Source organism: Drosophila gunungcola, assembly GCF_025200985.1.
Source record: "Drosophila gunungcola strain Sukarami chromosome 3L unlocalized genomic scaffold, Dgunungcola_SK_2 000003F, whole genome shotgun sequence".
NCBI classification, from domain to species: Eukaryota; Metazoa; Arthropoda; class Insecta; order Diptera; family Drosophilidae; genus Drosophila; species Drosophila gunungcola.
In genome coordinates this window covers 6,816,836-6,835,530 of record NW_026453179.1, presented here as the reverse complement: position 1 = coordinate 6,835,530, position 18,695 = coordinate 6,816,836, and the positions used below count along the sequence as shown (strand labels likewise).

Sequence of the window (18,695 nt, the reverse complement as noted above, 5' to 3'; positions counted from 1 at the left end):
ACCATAAATTTTACCGAATTTAAATGGATATTATAATTTAAAGTAAAAAATAGGTAGTTTCTTTTGTAAGTTTATTTTTACAAAAAATGTTTTTCATAAAACTGTAGTATATTATTTTTTTTGCTTACAAACGCTTAGGCCTCTTTCTCGGCTTCATGAATTATTTTGTTTAAAACAAGTAATAGAAAACGGCTCTTTAAATAAATAAATATAAATATTTAGATTAAAACTGTTTTAGATTTCAAAAAGATATGTTACTTTTTAATGGAAAAACTCTACACACTCATTTACAAAAATCAACCATTTGAAAGGCTAAAAATGAACACTCTTTGTGAATGGTATATAGCCTTTTGGGGTATCAACTTTTCCTGTATAAAATATAGACTCCCGACTCTATATCTTCCTGTGTAGATGTGTGTGTGTGGATGAGTGAGCGGCCATTTTTTGTGCGCTCCGCTCGTTGTGCAATAAATTTTCTGCCTTGCCTTTTATACAATTTCATTTGCTGGCACTTCCTCTGCCTCCCACAAAGCCCCCCCTTTCATCTATTTCGCATCCATTCGCTTGGCTTGTGTTTGGATTTGATTTTTGTGCCTTTTTCGATTCGAGATTTGCCGCCCGGATTTGGATTTGGGGTGTGCGTATGTGCGTGTGCATCTATGTGTGTGAATCGGAAAATCGAAAGTGTAATTGAAGAGCATGCTGTTGCGGCCGAGGATTTTGTTTTATTTCATTTTTGATATCAAAACATTTTTGTGGCTCGCCCCGCATATAATTCGAGTTTCCCGATCACCCCCCCTCTCACTCCCGCCCATCGACTTTATGCCTCGAAATTGGCATGGCATCCCCACCAGAACCCAGTACTCGGAACCCAGTAACCAGAACCCAAATCTCAATTCAAGTCCCCATCCGTCCGTTCTGGTATCTTTGTGTGTTTGAGCATTTCCGTTGATTTTTATTGTTTTATTTCGAGCTGTGGCCGGCGCTCTTTCATTTTCTTTTATGTAACGAATTTAATTCACAATTATATTTATTTTCTGTACCGCCGGGCCAAATTCAATTTGTTTTGAGCAGCACAAGGCGAATTGGAATTGAATTTGAAAAGTGCCAGGAGACGAAGACTGCTGGGCTCGCTGCCACTCAATCTGGCCACTATCCACTATCTCTATATCTCCAGTGGCTATGCAAATCTGTCAGCCACAGCCACGCCCAACTTTCACTCGGATGCGAAAAGTAAACAAGACAATTTGTTATGTTAAACAAAAGTTAGTTTTGCGGAAATGAAGTTTTCCTGCCTTCGGTAGCGACACCAGCTCGCATAAGCAGATGCAAAAGATAGTCGTGCTCGGATACAGAAAGAGATACGGATATGGACATCAGATATCACACACGGCTAACAAGTAAGACATTTGCCAACATATTTTATGGAGAAGCTTGGTGGCGGGGGAGGAAACGCTTGAATAGCAGATAAACAAATGTAATTACAATGGAGAAAGTTGGGAAAAAGTAATGGCCACCGGGAAACACTGCCTGCCACCAGCCGCTTTTCATTTCCCGATTGACTGCAAATCCAAACATTCCATAATTTATGCATTAACTGCTTGTAATTAGGACACAGCAGAGAACCACGCCCCAATTTAGCAGCTTGTTATGGTTTTTTACTGGTCCGCCTGTTGTGCTATCAAAAACTTTGCCGCTATAATTACTTACAAACTGCGTCGTCGTCGGCGGCCTCGTTTGGTTACTGGCAACTGGGAAAATTATGCTGACAAGCTCAAAGGCTTTGCGCATATGTTTTCAATGGCCTCCAAGGGGGTCGGGGGTGCAAAAGAGGGCAAAAGCGATGGCTGGCAGCATTAAAAGTATCAAATAACATGAAAGTGAAAGCGCAGTAAACCCCATAATGGTTAAATTAATGGCAGTCAGTCGGAACTGGAGGCCTGAGCCTCTCCTTTTCTGGCCAAGGACGCGTTCGTTGTCTTAACGCAATTTGCGCTGCCATTTGACGCAGTTTATGCAAATTTTTCTGTGATTTAAATTATGTAACACTTTCTATGGCGGCAACAATCAGCGCTCGCTTATTATTCATGATGCCCACTCTATCCCAGATTCGTTTCAGATTTTTATATCCACACAAAGCACTCATATCGAACGTCGAATTGCCACGGAAGTTACATATTTGATGGCCCCAGACCAGCCCTTGTTGTCTCGATTTCGATGGGTTCCATTCGCCCAGAAACACAATCAAGTCTTTCATCTATAAACAAAACCATTTACATAATTCTGCAGTTAGGGTTCAAGGGTCGCATTGATTAGCCGTGTGGTTCAACTTCATCTTTAATACCTAGGCGGTGTCTTTAATAAACAATACCGGTCAGTCGAGTGAACTGCTGACGTATTCATTGCAGAATGAGCAAGCAGATTTTCACACGTCCTTAAAAGAGCCCACGCACCGCTCTGTATACGTATCTGTATCTGTATCTGTATTTGTCTCTTGGCATCTGTATCTGGGCCTTTATATCTGTGCTGCTGTATCTGTGAATCCTGCGTGGAATGTTTATTCCTTTTTTCTCGCCCTGGCCCCCGTAATAAATTTCATTTCACGGCAAGTCAATGTGCTCTTAACACGGCAATGGGCAGGACCACGCCTACTCGGCGCACTTTCTTCTTTATTCCCAGATTCCTTCTTCATTTTCGGCAGCTGCCAAGAAAAACATGGCCCACATATATATTTATATATATACTTATATATATCTATATACGTACATGTAAGTAAGACATTTACTTTCATTGCAGACTGTTGATTGTATGCTTTTTCATGCCGAAATATCGATGGCAACGCGGCAGACTCATTGGGGTCTTGGGAAATTGGTTTCTACCACTTATAAAAAGCTACCGAAATAACACTTTGCTCACACTCTCATAAAGAGGAAAAATTAATGATTTGGTGAGCCAAAAAATCCGAATTAAAGAAGAGATTTCTCGTTGTCTTACGGATCCTTGTAATCTGGCTGGAAATCGGCTAGCCGAGCATCGCCACCTGTCACTTTTGCCTGTACATGTCATTTGTTCTAGTGTCTCGTACGTGCAAATACTTTGCAATTCATTGGCACTGCCTGTCTGTGGGAAATTTGCTTATACGGCTCATTTGACGTGGCTGGCGTCGATGACTGGAAGCGGGACAGCTGCTCGGAGCAGTTAGCATGTCAAGTTGCCCCCATATGGAATGAAGTTATTTCAGCTTGCTTGTGCGCAGCTCCTGCCATTTCAATCGGTTGAGTGGAAAGTGATAACATTGTGTTTTCTTTTACGTGGCGTACTTATTCGTCCTTGCTTTAAATAATGAAAATAAGCAAAATAATAGAACTTGGAAGGCACAATTAAATCTCGATTGACTTCTTCTTACACTTTATTCTTTTAAAATCATTGAAATTAAATATATTTTAAATTATATTTTGAAGAAATAGAATTTGTTTAAATTTTTTTATGTTCGCATACTGTTTATTTGAATCGATTTCGTTTGATAACCTATTTACAAAATGCAAATAATCACTAATAAGTAATTAATGTTAAGTATCCAATACCTTAATATTTTGCGTCTAAGATTAAATCGCTTTTTTAAATCCATTCCAATTTAAAAGCAATAAGTAACTAAGTAATAAAGTGCTCAAGTCAATCAAACAATTTAGTGATTTAAGCCAAGATCCAATTAAGTCTTAAGAACCAATAATATCACTTTAAATATTTAAGACTTATATATTTAAAACCTTAAAGGGAGTTAAGTAAACTCTTCGGTTTAAGGATTAAAGGCTAAGCTCCCAAGGAATTTATATGTCGCAAACTTTATGAGCGAATCTTGTGCGCGGATTTGTTTGATGACCTGTAGATGGCCCGCCCGCTTTTCTTGTCTGGAAAATCCAATAGCCGCAGGCGGCACAAGTGTTTTTTAGTGAACAATCTCACACACTCGCGCACATAGACTGCGTAAATATAATGTGGCATAGCCGGGGGCTGGCACGTATTGGAATTTTCCGGCGACTCAACGAGCGTCGGGCAAATACAATAATTTCACAGCTAAAAGGAAAATGTGTGTAAGCCAATTTCTCGGCCAAGTCGTAAATACAACCGAGAATAAACTTATAAGCCGCTGGCCCACTTCGCATGAATTAGATCCCGGCGAGAGGGGAAAAAACCCATAACGAAATATTGTTTGTGTTTGCATCGATTGTTGTTTCTGTTGTGATTGTTCTACACGCCACTCGAAAAATCGTATCTGAAGCCGGCCATTGCCCATAAATAGTTTTTTTCTTTCGGCCCATTTTCTTTTCTCCATCTTGCAAAGACAAGGCGCAAAATGTTTTTCCTATTTCTTTGTAATAAACTCGTTGGCGCGTCGAATAAACAAAAAAAGGAAGCCATTCCACGACAAAACAGTAGCCTGGCCAAAAACAAAGGCCGTTAAGGAGCGTGGACGGTGCTACGTGCCAGAAGTTGCCATGTAAACATGGCCATAAACCAAGCAGCCGAGAAGGAAATTTGGTAAAAATGAAAAACGGCCCAGCAGTTTTGTCTACTCATATCTATTAATTGGCCTTAAAGCCATATGCAGGCAATCAGAATTTATTAAGCTGCTAACAAGAAGCCACAGAATTGATTGAGTGCCACTAAGCATTTGGCCCGGCTTAAAACAACCGATGAGCTACACGAACACACGCTGAGAGTGAAGGCGGGATGAGGGGCGATTAGCAAACACAGACAGCCGGCAGGAGATCATAAACTGGCTCGAATTGATTGAGTGCCGTTGGCCACCGCAAAAGATTTTCACGTGGCTTTCATTAATAACAATAATGCAAGAGCCAGACACCAACCTCCGTTTCGCCATCCGTCCGTCGGTGGCCACATAAACCAATTGTCCGACTGCCAATGGCGCAAAATGTCAGCGAGGAAAGGAGCAGACGGGGACTCAATGCAGACGGCGGTGTCATTAAACTTTATTTATGCACTGGGTAAATGGAAAATGCTTGCAGAAACTTATAACAAAGCAAATTTACGCAAGAGTGAAATGGGGAAAGCACGACTTACAATTTCACTTGCAGAAAAATATTAAAATAGTAAAATGATGCTATTAGGTTGAAAGCTTAGTTTAGTTCTGGGAGATATATTATTCACCTATTATTTAGATACTTTTTTGAAAGAAGGTTAGAGCTCTCTTAAAATAGTTATGCAATCTAAAGGAAACAATTTTCTAGAGTATATTTATTATTGAGACCCCTCCCGACAGCATAGTTTGCATAGATGAGGTTGCGAGAAGCGAAAGCGCTTCCTATATAATTCCTTCTATAATATTTCTTTGCCATGTATTGGTATGCATGCTGGTTGTACTCACCATCGTGGGAATCGTAGAGATAAATTATTTTGCGCCAGCCATAAAACTGTATTGTATCAATGATGGCCTGATGATAATCCGGGCGCATGCTGAGGGCAAAGTCGAGGAAGCCAGACGATGGCGTAAGCACCTAAAACGCGAAAATTATGGAAAGCAGCCGCCAAATCGGGTCAGAAGGAGAAGTGGGGAAGTGGGAAGAAGGGAGAGGGCAAGGACATGGCGAGTTAGTAAACATGAATCATTATTGAGTGCTCATTGTTGTTGGGCCCTGTTTTGGGCTCGTTTCGGGCATTTGCCTGGTTGATTTATAGGGCGCTCGGCCTAAACGAGGCCAAAAGTGTGTTATAAATTTTTAAAGCGTACGCAGACGACGGGCGGGGCAGGACATCATTAGAAACAAGTGGCCAGGTTGCCCTGCTCGGTCCCAGCTCACTAGTATTTATAATGATTTGTACCTGGGCGGCTCATAAATATTTTGGCCACTGGCCCAGCTGTGTGCGGAGTGCCGTTTTGGGTGGGCTTTTCAAGGTTACCACCAATTTATATTGCGAGCCAACAGTGCGTATGATTAATATTTCATATTTAAATAGGCAAACGACCTTGGCACTCGCTTGGCTCCGCTTTAATATTTATTAATGTCTTAATGGGCTCACCTTCTCGGGGAACCAGGGCGTCACGAAGGGCATCTGGAAGGTGTTTGAGTAGGAGTGCAGTGTATCGAAGGAGTCGGGCGAGACGGCGCCCAGCATCGAGTATACGCCCCGTGAGAACTGATTGCAAACTGCAGAGATTGAGCAAAGGAGAAATGGGATATAAATGTTTTATGTAATTTGTTGCTCTTATATGATTTTAAGCTTAAACTTTGGCAACAAAATATCATCAATATTACTTTTATATATATTATCTAAATGTTGTAAGTTTTTCCTATCGTTGCAAAAAAAAGATTTAAAACTCAAATTCAAAATAAGAAAATTTAACAGTAAAATTAGTGTTTATAAAAGTGGCCAATATTGGTAAGTTGATGTTATTTGTCGACTGTAGATTTTTTTAAATATTATTCATTGAACAATTTTGCAATATCCCATTGATATTTAGAAATGAAAGAATACCAAATGCAAAATCAAATTGTATAATCTTTCTTCAGAGTGAAATAGCAAAATTATAACAAAAAATGAAAAATAAACAAAATGTAATGGAAGACTTGCTAAAAATGCGCATAATTAATAGATTTTCTGCGTAACGAGATATCTTGTGGTGTTTTTACATTTTATACTGTTGCATGGTCTAACAATATTCATGGACGTCGACTGCATCTCATGAATTTAATTCAGTGATGAATCAAAATTCAATAGCTCAAATAATTGTCGCCTAACGAGAGTTTTGAGTTCTTGATTTGCCCCATAAAGTTATTGAATTTCCCCACCCGACACTCACTCAGTCGTGACAATTTGAAGGCATCCGCCGTGTTGATCACGTCCACGTAGGCCTGCAGCTCGAATCGGCGGGATGAGACGTTCAGGTTGTGATTGAGCATCGCATACTTGAAGGCCGACTGCACCTCGTCGGTTCCTTGCTCGAAAATGGCACCTTTCCCAGGTAGACAGGTAGAAGGCGACATGCAAAGATGTGTAAAATTGCTGTTAGTGCTCGACCCGGGGAAAAGTTTCGCTTTTTTGGGGATGCTGCTACTGCTCCATCGAAATTGTCAATTAAGTTCAAAGCAAAGGCACTTTAAACTTTGTAATTGCTTTTGCGCTCGAATTTTATTTGTGTTGTTGCTCTTGTAATTTTTTCTTCTCTTTTTTATTTTCGGGAAAACTTTGTTGCTGCCGTTCTGGCTGGTGTTGTTGTTGTGGTGGGCAATTTGAGCCAATTTTTAAGTGGCGTTTGCAGCAAGCTAATAAGCGTGGCGCTTCAGTTTTCAAAGTGGCCAACAAAAAAATTGAGGAATAAAGCGAAATAGAATGAAACTGACTCTGGGCAAACTTCATTTAGCAGATGATTCGCAACGAAATGTATATAACAAGAGATAAAAAAAGTTTAAAACATTGTTGATTTACGAATGTTTGAATTTTTTTAATGCAAACTCTTAAAAAATTAATTGGTTTTTATGGTACATTTTTTACTTTTTCAATCTACAATAATCCTAACCTTGGGATATATTCTAACTGCAGTTGTTAAGTTATATGTCTTAAGACCCATATAATCGATATTTGCCTTAAATATGAGTTAGATTTCCAGAAGAATCCAATAAGTAAAATTGGGTGAAAGAACTTGAGGATTTTAAAGCGAGTTATAAACAAGTTGAATATACCAAATTACTTCGCTCTAACAAAACTAGCATATTTCTCAGAAACTTAAAAACTTTAAAAACAAATTATTTGCTTATTAATAATGTTCCCCTTTCCGAGTGTCAAAGAAAATGTGGATTTTGGGGTCGTTCTTGCCATTTTGCAGCTGAGGCGTGTGCAGCTGAGCGGTTATAAAATAGAAGTAAGTGCCGGGACAAAACCAGGACACAAGCGGCTGCCGTTGGGCGGCTGCAGCTCGAGTCGCTGTCAGATGCATTGGGCTTACGGTTACGGTTACTCACCTAATGGGATTTTCTCGGTTAATGATGGCTGTGCGCTAACTCCCCCGCTGCCGTCCCCGTTGCCCCCGCTGCTCCATGTTAGCCATAATAAAAAGCTTGGCCAAAGGCAGCTCAACCTTAAGCCAAAGCGCATTTTGCAGCCCGTTGATACTGCTGCTGATGCTGCCGATGCTGCCTTGTTGCTATTGCTATATCCTTGCTGTATCCTATTCCTGCGGAGCAGGACTACACTTGTTGTTGCTGCTAATTCCGCTTTTCCACTTATTTTCCGCAGTTGTAGTTGTTGTGGCGTTCGCTTGTCGTCGCTGGCATTGCGAGCATTTTGCCGCTCTTAGCGCAGCATTTGCATAATTTGTGCTGCCTGCATTTATTTTTCGGGTCAGCGATGGGTAGGGCGAAAGTATGATAAATATATCAGAAGATTTTCGGGAGACTTCGTTTTAGGTTATCATGCAAATTGCGTCCGTGTAAGTCGCTTAAATTTCTGGCTTTGTGTGCTTAATTAAACGTTTCCCTGCTTATTGGGGCAAATTAGTATGTATTTTTTAAGCCCAACCTTTGAGCCACCCCCAAGATATTCACTTTGGCACGCGTTGGCCTGCACGTGTCTCCGCCACCTGAAAAGCTGGCAACTGCACTGGAAATAATATCTTCTAATGAGTCACTGAAATGGAAAGTTTTCAGCTTAACAAAACCAGGATATTAAAAGGTTCATAAAATTATTTTTAAGCCTGGCAATGGCGATTTTTAATCTGGATTCAAAAATTGGCCCGCTTCACTATTTTAGTTATAGCTAAAAATTTTTGTAAGAATTTTTCTTTTAATAAGCTTATGTTAACCATTAGCAGTGCTAGGTTATATTAAAAATGAAATATATTATCTCTAATTTATTGGTTTAAATAAATATAATATTTATAACACGATTATATAAAAATATTCCAACTAAGTTGTGAACAAAGCTAGCAAAACTAATTTTAAGTTAAAACAGCGAGAGATTATTTTGAATTTGAAGACTTTTTAGAATTTGGGACAGCTTTGGGTAAGATTTTCTCTTTAAAACAATTGTCAGAAACAAATGTATCTTTTTAAAAATTTTAAAATATATGAGAGATGATATTATTTTTACGTTAAAGAGTTTCAGAATTTCAAACCACTTTGTCTAGCATTTTCTTGCTCTGTAGCAACAGGTAAACTGGCAACTGGCAACTGGCACCTGGCACAATGGCAACCGACTTGGCAACTGTCGCGTTCCATTCACTTTCCGCTGAGGCTGGCATTTGTGCGAGTGTGGGTGCGAGTGTGTGCCCAGTGAACTGTATGCAAATATGTACACCTGGTCTATATGCAGGTGTGCGCTGCGTGTGAGTGTGTGTCTCCTCTTGCGAATGCTCTTGCTGTTGTGTTTGTGCGTTGTCAGTGTGTCACTGTGCCAGCAGCTTGTGCAGTTATTGTTGCCTTCGCCTCCGCCTCCGCCACTACCACGTCTCCTTTTCCCCATGCCTCCCCTGCCACGCCCCCTCGGCGCATATCCCCCAGTCGTTATCCTTTCGGTTCGCTGACTGTTTTTGTGCTGATTTTGCGCTTATTTTAAATGTCTTTTATGCATGTTGTTTTTGTGCGCTCCCTTTGCTGCTTTATTTTTGTTTACGTTTTTGTTTTATGCCTTTTATTGTTAATTATTTAAAATTGCAGAGCTCAGGCTGACTGAGTGACTGCCCGCTTGGCTGTATGACTCTGACGGTCGGTCTGTGGGTCCTTCCTCTCAAAAATGTCTGTTTTCCATATCCCTTTTGCCTTTTTCCCTGTTTTTCCGCCCCCTTTCGAGCACGCCACCCAAAACGCACGCTTATTGGAATTTTATTTTTGGATCGCCGTTTTTTTTGGGGGGAAATGTTTTTACGTTTCACGTCTGCATTCCCACAGGGCTTTAAGAATGGTTTAATTTTTGAAATTGTTTTTAAATCGGCTTATTTGAGGAATGCCGCACACAGCAGGCCCATTTGTACGAACTTCGTTCTCGTTAACTCTTGAACGTTGTTGGGTTACACGAAATCGGTTTTTATATTTTTCAAGGATAAATATTCATAACTTGGGCATTGTTTATCTGATTTCGGTTTGGGGCAGATCGATTTCAGTTTACCTTTACTATTTCTGTAAACATGTTGTTTTGCTGTTGCATTCACAGGTTACGAGTATGTGGATACTGAATACAGAGGGCTTTTTTATTTAATAAAAATATAAAAAAATAAAAATAGTTAGGAAAGCGATAATAAAAAATGAGTCAAATGGTTATTTAAATGTTCTTAAAATATTTTAAAATATTTCATTTAATAATAATATATAAGTTATCCATGCTGTTAATAAGTTCAATGAGAAAATGGTTTCCCCAATTAGTGTTAATACAGAAACTGTTCGAGCTAACTAAGTTATCTTTAAATTCTAAATTTCAAAGGGTAATATATAGACCCTACCCAGAGTTCGCTCCCCTGTACTTGAAAAACTTCATCCTTTGAAGTTTGTTTTGCTGCTTAACCACTCTTTAAGCGTATCAGTAGCAGTAACTAATCCCGGGGGCAACAAAAAAGGGAACCCTTTCTCTGCGACTGGGCCCATTCATTCATTAGGCAAACATTGACCAAAGCAATCTACATAAAACCACTTGAGCGAAAAGTTGCAGTCTGTTCAGTTTCAGTGTCTATTTTAGTTGGGCCCATAAAAACCAGAGTCCAGACCCGGATCCGGGTTCGAGTGCTAGTCCGGGGTTGAAACGCCGGCGACATCGTCGTGGAACGCGCTTGCTCATCGCGAACGGGATTATTTAGCGCATTTAGAAAATAGGTTAACAGACGCTTAATATTCATATAGCCGTGCCTCGAGGCACTGGCACTCGGAACTTTATTCGTTATAATGACGATGGCAAAACTAACGCAAAGTGCGACGAGAGTTGCGACTCGGCCCGGCCAGCTTTCATTTCCATTAAACGAATGATCCCACTTAATTAAATTTAAATTAGGAGCCTAAAGTTGAACGTCACGGACGTTTAAGTGGATCTGAGTCGAATCGGCCGGGACTTGGCTTGTTTAGAGGAGCCAAACAAAAAGGCGGCCCAAACACAGGCGGACCCAGATAAGTGAAACGAATGAATGGCCATTCGGGACAGAGAAGCGGAGGAGCTGCATCGCTGTCCTGCGCAGGCACTTCCGTTAATTAAATAATTATTTTGTAGCCACTTGCTGATTACTTTTTGCCCGACTCTCGCCTCTATTCATTCGCAACTTAACACGTTGCTTGGACTCGAGATACTGCAAATACTGAGCCGGATCCGGGGCCGACCTCTGCGGGTGCCCCAGTAATTTACAGCCAGCCAGATGATAGGCATCGCCCAAAGTCGGGACCTTTAAAATTTGCCGCTGAAAACGAGCCCTGCCACAATGTTTTTTTCCTTTCCCTTGTCGACGGGCACGTGCGACCCGTGGATGGAAAACAAAACACGATGCCAGGTATTTAGCGAATCCGACGAGATAAAAATGTAACAGGAAAATTATTAGGCTGCTGATAAAATCCATAATATAAGGCAGCTCATTTGCATTTCAATGAGGTGATTAGTATGCCAATGTCATGCCGAAAAAGCAAGGTAACATCCATACCCAATAACTGAGCACATCTGAATTTTCAATTTGCTATCTCTTCCAATTTATATAAATGACCCTTTATTATATCTTTTTTTGGTTCAGCGGCCCAAAAACATATCTTTATCATGACTCTGTTTTCATGTTTGTATGCCAAATATTTATGTTGTAGTTCGCCTAAATCCCGCGAAAAATTCGAAGAAATCGTGGCAATCAAAGACAAGTGCCCCGATAATTAATAATTTATTTTTCTTCCTCTGAATCTTACAATTTCCCATGCCAACGAAAGCCAAAGTCACAAATAATGAGCACAAATTCCGTTGTTTATATTAATGCTCGTCAATAACCAAAGGTCGGGGCACTTACAGAGTCACTAAGTCATTCCCTCAGCCAGTCAGTCATTCATTCAGTCAGTCATTCAGTCAGTCAGTCATTCAGTCAGTCAGTCAATGGGGCCTCGACAAATTTGGCAACTTACAAAAAAGAGGGCTGGGCATTTGTCGCTGTTCATTTGCGGCTTAGAATTCCTTCCAGTCCTTCGGATTTATTTTTTCTTCCTTTACTTTCTTTTTGTTGGTGGCTTGTAAGTTGTTTGGTCACACACAGCACACTTAAATTGCGGCTTTTCTTGCTTAGCTTTTTCTTTCGGGCGAAACTTGAGGAATATTTGGGAATTGGCTCTTAAACGACTTTTACATTTGCATAAGCTGCTGGCACACAATTTTAAAAATGATTGCCGCTACTTTATTATCACTTAATGCGCGCGACTCCGGTTCGGTTTTTTTCTTATTCTATTTTTGCCCTGCGGTTTCTTTTATCACTCTCCTCGAATTCGGTTTTTTGGCCCGATCCGCTCTGAAGTTCGTTAAAGTCCGTCTTCCGATTTTCCGAGTTTCCGATTTCCCTAGACCGCTAGAGAGCCAGCATCCTTTGGACTATCCGCCGTAATCGTCCTGTTTGACGCGCGCACGACTGAGTACTGAGTTGGATGCTGAGCAGGTGTGGTTGAGACTTGAAATCCGGCAGGGCGACAAAGCTACAAAAGTGCGGCTCTCCCTCGTCGTTCGGGAAAACTCGGAAAACTCGGAGGCTGTGCTCAGTGTACTAAAAAGGGCGGCTCGGCTAGAGAATTTCGGGCCCAGAGAGCGAGCGCTCACGCAACTGTCTGCAAAGCGGCCAAAAACGAGAGAAACCGCTGGCAGACGCGTGTTTCTGGCAGTGTTACTGACCTAGTAACCGTTTTTTTTTTTTTTCATGCTTTAAATTTACTCTTTGCCAGAACAACAACAGCAGCAACAGCAATAACAACTAGAGTACATCTTGTCGTTCTCTGGTCGGTTGCCCTTTTATGGCCCGCTCGTGAGTGCAGTACAATCTGCAATTGTTGCTGTTGCTATTGCTCTTGGCATTTGGTTAGTTGTTAAGCCAAAGCCGAGTGTTAGCCGGAGTCCATAGCCAAAACTTAGGAGCCGAGATAAATTAAAGTGCTTAAAGTAAACCTCTGGCAATCGCCAACAGATTCATATAAATAAAACAAAACTTATTTTCAGTCTTTCGAAAATCTTCAAAAAGTTAAAAAAAATACAAATATTTGATATTTTCAAAAACATTTTTGTTTTTGTTATATTTTTGTTTTAAATATATTGACTCTTTTTGAACATAGTTCAATCAATATAATAAATTACATGCAGTTTTGACTCTTAATTTTGGCCTACAAATATGAAAAGTGAAAATGACCATTTTTGAAAAATAACAATAAGAAAATATACCAATAAATGGGGTACAGAGATAGTGCTTCCCGCATCGGTATTAATTTTCTCCTGGATCCAATCAATATTCTTGTAAACATCGGTGTACACAGATGGCGTATCATCGCCACATCCCACGATAACACTTACGATCCCGTAGACTGTACTGCCGTGCATCAAAGGAGACCCCCAATCCCCGACACAAGGTTGCTGATCCGTGAAAGGGTTATCGTCTATGGCGCAAAGGAGGTCCACTGTTGGAACTTTCAGAAGTTCGGCACATTTGCGGGACTCGATCGTCACCACGTCGATATAGAGCAAGTAAGAGGCCATCGGACCGGCCTATATAAGTAGACACATAAGTAAAGATTCTCATTAGATCGAGTTCAGTTTGTGTTATATTAAGAAGTAGTGTCTTTTTTGTCCTGAGCAGTAAAAAAGATTTCGGATTTGATGTATAAAATTGATAAATAAAATTGATATTAACAAGAAAGGAATTCCAAATCGGCATGTTAAGAAAAACGTTTGCGCGTAAACGGACTGACTGACACGGCAAGATCGACTTTCCAAGTTAGGCTGATCAAAAATATTTATAGGGTCGAAAATATCTCCTTAACTTTTGATCGAACTTAAATCGATAAAAAAAAAGGGGCTTCACTGACATATTGCTGATTTTCATTAAATCAAATACTATGTCCTTACATTTATTTTCTGTGGCCACTCGACAAGGAAATACTGTATATAAGAGTTAAGATACCAGAAAATAAGAAAAAACAAAATATACTTAATGAAGTTGAACTTCCATAGCTCGAATTTCGTTAGCCCGAACTTGTTTAAAAGAAATGTTTCAACTTGAAAACTGCATAATTAGAATCAATTCTGATGGCTAATAATGGTTTAAGTAATTATAACAAATTATTTGATTTGATTTAAATTTTAATATACGTTAATTTAGTTTCACTAAAAACTATGTCTTAATGGTGCTAATATACTTACTAGAAACATTCGTCCCCAGCCCATGACATTACATCGAAGACCCGGTTGAGGACTCTGAAGTGGCATCCTAGCTACGGAAATATGTTTACTATTTCTTGGCAACGCGTGCTTCAACTTTAATAATCCTATATCCTGTTGATTGACCATTGTAAAGTTATCGGGCAACATTATCCGCTTTACAGGAGTTACGAAAGTCCTGTGCTTTAAATACTTGAGTCTATTGACAGCCGCAGCAACAACGAGCAGCATTCGACTGGCATACCTGATCCTTCGCTTGCTGGAAGATTTTTGACTATAACTTATCCTTCTTTTTTCAAAAGCTCACCATATACCCACTCTATAACGCAGTGTGATGAGGTCAAAACGAAGAGTGGAGACAGGATGACTCCCGAGCAGAAATGATTGTCTCCAAAAAACATTCGCGCAGTTCTTGTCCTAATAGACACCACAAAATGAGAGAGTCGTATAGACTCATCGTCGAAATTGGCGTCGGTCAAGCGCTTAGTACGATTTAAGGATATAGAAGGTGCATTGTGCGACGGATCTGCGGAACCCGAATGTGGCAGCTGTAAAAAAAGGAGTAGTAAGCCCACTAAATTTTGACTATTCATGACAACTTTTGCAATGTCTATAGGCAGTGAAAAATGTATGAAAAAATTAAGGACTATTTTTAAAAAAATCCTGTTTAGACTAGTGGCATCATTTTTGAATTATTTGAATTTAAACAAAGCCCTTAGAAAAATATTTATAAAAAACATGATTTGATAAATTATGTTCTCGGGGGAAAATTGTTTGAAATTATGTAAGTTAGTTGAGTTCTTTGGTGAAAAATAGTAGATGTTTCAAAAAACATTTGAAGAGAATGTTAAAGTGACACCATCTTTGAGCCAAGATAAATATTCATCTGGAAAAAAAAACCATACGTTAAGATAAAGTAGAAACACTTACAAGTTTCTCAACAAATGCATATCTATAAGGATTTAGTTCAGTCACAATTTAGGTCAATCACAATGACAATAACAACTTTTGTCAAATATTCAAAATCTGTAAATCTTATTTTAATCATATGAGAACATTTTTCGCACGTTTTCCATTTGTATCATTTTTACAAAGCTATCAATGAAATGTAGGAATTGAATTAACTATTTAGGAGCACTTCTAGTCAAGAAACACAAACATCTGAAATGTGTTATACTTCGTTTACATTTTTCCTGTGAATTTCCAGTTTGCCAAACTGTGTAGAATTTAGAGTGCCCCAGAATTGGCTGCAACAAAAGTGGAGGGATTAAGTAAGCGGCGGCAGAACAAACCGTTTTACATGGCAATTATGTAGGAACAAGCCTGGCGCCTGACCCCTAAATTTGGGCCGGCAGGAGCCGTGTAGAACTAAACCCGTTTCAGTGGCCAATTCAAGGATGAAGGTTCGTACTGCAGGAGCAACATGTGTGCACGCGCCGCTGCTCATTGGAAATTCAATTTTCAATAAATGCACACAAATTGATTTCCAGCCCGGGGCCTTCGAGCGGAGTTACAAAACACCACCGCACGCACACAGCTGCCCTGATACCGACATTGCCACCCACACCCACTCATACACCTGCATTAAGTGTAAAACTTTTCAATTTACGTTCTGTTTATTTTTCAGCATCAAATATCCCGGGCTGTCAAAAGTATTTGTCGAGAGATTTTCGGCTCCACTATGGATGGGCTCCGATCGCCGGCTCTTTTTACCTTCGGCGCGTTATTAGACTTTTTGTGCGCCACTTAAAGCAAGTCCCTTTCCGAATTACGGATTTCGTATTTCGCATTCAGAGTGCCATTCGCCAGCGAATCGCACACCTCCGCCATATTCCATATGCCACACGTATGCTCGCTTATCCGCGACTGAAATGCCGCATCATGCAGCGCAAACACTTGTTAATTACTTTTATTATATCCACAGCTTCACTTGCACAGTCACGCAATTCATCGGCTGCGGATCCGGATCCGGGTCGGAGTACGGGGTCTCTGGGTACGGGTGTGAGTGCTACGGTACTGCGGCATTATTGCCTGTTGCTTTTGCCAGTGGCAAATGGCACTGCCGCACCACAGCTGATGTGGTCGGCCGTAAACATGCGGCAGCGGATGAGTGGGCGTGGGACTCCGCCGGAGTGCGGACTCCGTGTTCCACACTCCACTCCACTCCGCGCCACTCGACAGTAACGGGTAGTCGTCGTCGTCACACACAAGTAATTGCAATCAGCACCTTGGCAACAAGCAGCTGGGCCAAAGTAATATAAAAAAAAAGAAAACTGGGCCACTGACGAATTTATTTATAAGGCAATCCGTAACTCACAGTGCGTGCTGCCGTATATCTTAACACCTGAATGCCAAACGAACTCTTGGAACTCAGGCCAAGCGAGTGGATTTAAATTTATTGGTAAGTAATGAGATTTCATTCTTATTCTCCTTTGATTTAATGCTCGCTTTTGAACTCTTTTTGGCGTGCTCTAGTGTTTAATGGTCATCTGCCTGCAATTTATATGCTTATTTTGAGTTCTTTATTATAATTTCTTTGGCGCACAGAACTAAAGGTCGTAAAAATGATAGAGGTGATACTTTTAAAATACAAATTGCATTAATATATTACGAGGAAGTGAGAAAACTTATATCAACTAGGGTCGGTATTTTGAAGCTGATGTTAAGTGGCTCAAACTATTTGAAGAATCAAATTTATAATTAAAACTAAATTATGTAACTATGTAACTATAATTAAAAGAAGAAAGGAAGCAAGCTTCGGCAAGCCATCCCTGTGTCCCAAAGAAAACAAAACAAAAAAATTTGAAAAGTTAAAATTTTTGTTCAATTATTTATTTAATATTCCAATGGTTTCCATGGGAGTCTTTCGATTTTGATCATATTTAAACCGTAATTCCAAAATAATAAATCAGCACTACATCTTAAAGAACTATACAAAAATGTAAGAAACAGCAAAGTTATTATGGCTAGATCGACTCTCCTAGTAATGCTCACCAAGAATATGAAAATAAGGAACAATCAAATCATGTTTGGACCGAGGTCAAAATATTAAAGGAAAAATGTTAGGATAATTACAAAATTTCATAATGGTATATTGTCTAAAGCAGTATTTTTTTTGCTCATATCTATTAAGCACGCAATACAAAAAGGGTCTTATTTCATTGAGCGGACAAGTGTCGCATTACCCGCACAATGGGGCGTATGCTTGATGCTGATGTAGGCACATCCCCTGGGTAAGCACGCGGCGTTTACGCAACGCCAGCTAAGCCAATTTTCAGCAGAACGAGTGCGGCAATTATGCGGCCTTATTCCATGTGGAAATTAACGCGAATTGCCAGCCATGATTGGCATTGTTTTCGTCGCGTGTCACGAGTGTCAAGCGTGCCGCAAATCAATTGAAATCAAATGTGCAACAATAAAAAGCGACGCAGGTCACAGCGACATATCGATTGGCTGTCACTTGAGATGCGGCCGTGTCAGCCCGGAGTGGTAATAATTTAGCAACTAATTAAGCGACGGAAATGAGGAGGAATAATACAGAAACACAAATAAAGACAGACGCAGATAGAGATTTTTCCCATTTTCCCACATCAGCCTCACACACACAAGCGCACAGATGCGCTACAAAATGGCGAGCACACACGCATACACAGATAGCTTTTCCAATTAAATTTATAACTTATTTATGATGGCAAGTAATCTTCTTTGGGCATTAGGAGATGTAATAAAAATGATTGAAATATAATTGAGAATTGACATAAAAGCCAAACAAACACACAATCAGCCCACACCGCACACCAAACGCCACACTCAGACCCACACTCGCACACATCTAGCTTATAAAATCCTGTCGGCTGGCTTGGCAGGCACTTACAATCAACGATTACCTTTACACCTGCCATTGTGAAAATAAGCCATAAGCGGAAATTACATCAAAAGGATATTGTTATATTGATGAGCAGCCATCGAGGAGCAGGCGTCACAGCTGTAGCCGAAAAGCAGCCAAATAGCAGAAAAATAAAGTATGGCAAAAGGTGCCATAAAATAAATAACACGAGGAACCAAATAAACATTTTGGCAAAGGCCAGGCCACCGGGATCCAGGCTTCAGACTACAGACTCCAGACTCGAAGCTCGAGGCTCCAGGATCCAGAACGAATCCAAAACTTCCATGCGCCATGTGGCATGGCATGTGTGCAGGGGCATGTGTGTTTTGTGGGCCGGATGCTTGGCATAAAATAGACTTATCCTAATGAAAAAAGTCTCGCAGGCACGTTAAGTAAGATATGTGATACCAGGAGGCGATGGGGATATGGGATATCGTTG

At 40.2% G+C, this 18,695-nt stretch overlaps 2 protein-coding genes and 1 long non-coding RNA gene across 4 annotated transcripts in view; 1 reads left to right on the top strand and 2 right to left on the bottom strand.

Moving 5' to 3' along the window:
- The window catches only part of LOC128258147 (glutamate receptor 1), a 30,836-nt gene extending 18,267 nt beyond the window's left edge, over positions 1–12,569 (bottom strand). The window contains 5 exon segments of the mRNA XM_052989583.1: positions 5,387–5,516; positions 6,040–6,167; positions 6,821–6,973; positions 7,980–8,340; positions 12,087–12,569. Of these exon segments, the coding sequence (XP_052845543.1) occupies positions 5,387–5,516; positions 6,040–6,167; positions 6,821–6,973; positions 7,980–8,112 (544 nt within the window). The 5' untranslated portion in view covers positions 8,113–8,340; positions 12,087–12,569.
- A 703-nt stretch (positions 12,570–13,272) lies between these two features.
- Positions 13,273–15,008, bottom strand: LOC128258156 (trypsin alpha-3). Of its 2 annotated transcripts, none has more exons than XM_052989625.1 (3): positions 14,685–14,825; positions 14,353–14,629; positions 13,273–13,698 (listed from the first exon to the last, which is right to left on the bottom strand). In XM_052989625.1, exons 2-3 carry the CDS (start codon positions 14,599–14,601, stop codon positions 13,309–13,311), a joined length of 639 nt encoding a protein of 212 aa, XP_052845585.1. In that variant the 5' UTR covers positions 14,602–14,629; positions 14,685–14,825; the 3' UTR covers positions 13,273–13,308. The 2 variants fall into 2 exon arrangements, with proteins under 2 accessions (XP_052845585.1, XP_052845584.1); XM_052989624.1 differs by having other exon boundaries at positions 13,275–13,698; positions 14,689–15,008.
- Positions 15,009–15,383: 375 nt separating this feature from the next.
- Positions 15,384–17,002, top strand: LOC128258164 (uncharacterized). Its single transcript, XR_008267944.1, has 4 exons — positions 15,384–15,773; positions 15,998–16,216; positions 16,295–16,771; positions 16,846–17,002. It is a non-coding gene; the product is annotated as an uncharacterized LOC128258164 (long non-coding RNA).
- The last annotated feature ends 1,693 nt before the right edge of the window (positions 17,003–18,695 follow it).

Bases quoted from the DNA above. Each gene is read 5' to 3' on its own strand.
- LOC128258156 (XM_052989624.1), bottom strand. From the start codon at position 14,963: ATGAATAGTCAAAATTTAGTGGGCTTACTACTCCTTTTTTTACAGCTG. The intron at 14,630-14,688 runs GTGGGTATATGG...AAAATCTTCCAG, and splicing joins TCATCACACTGCGTTATAGA to CAAGCGAAGGATCAGGTATG. The intron at 13,699-14,352 runs GTAAGTATATTA...CTACTTATATAG, and splicing joins GCTGGGGACGAATGTTTCTA to GCCGGTCCGATGGCCTCTTA.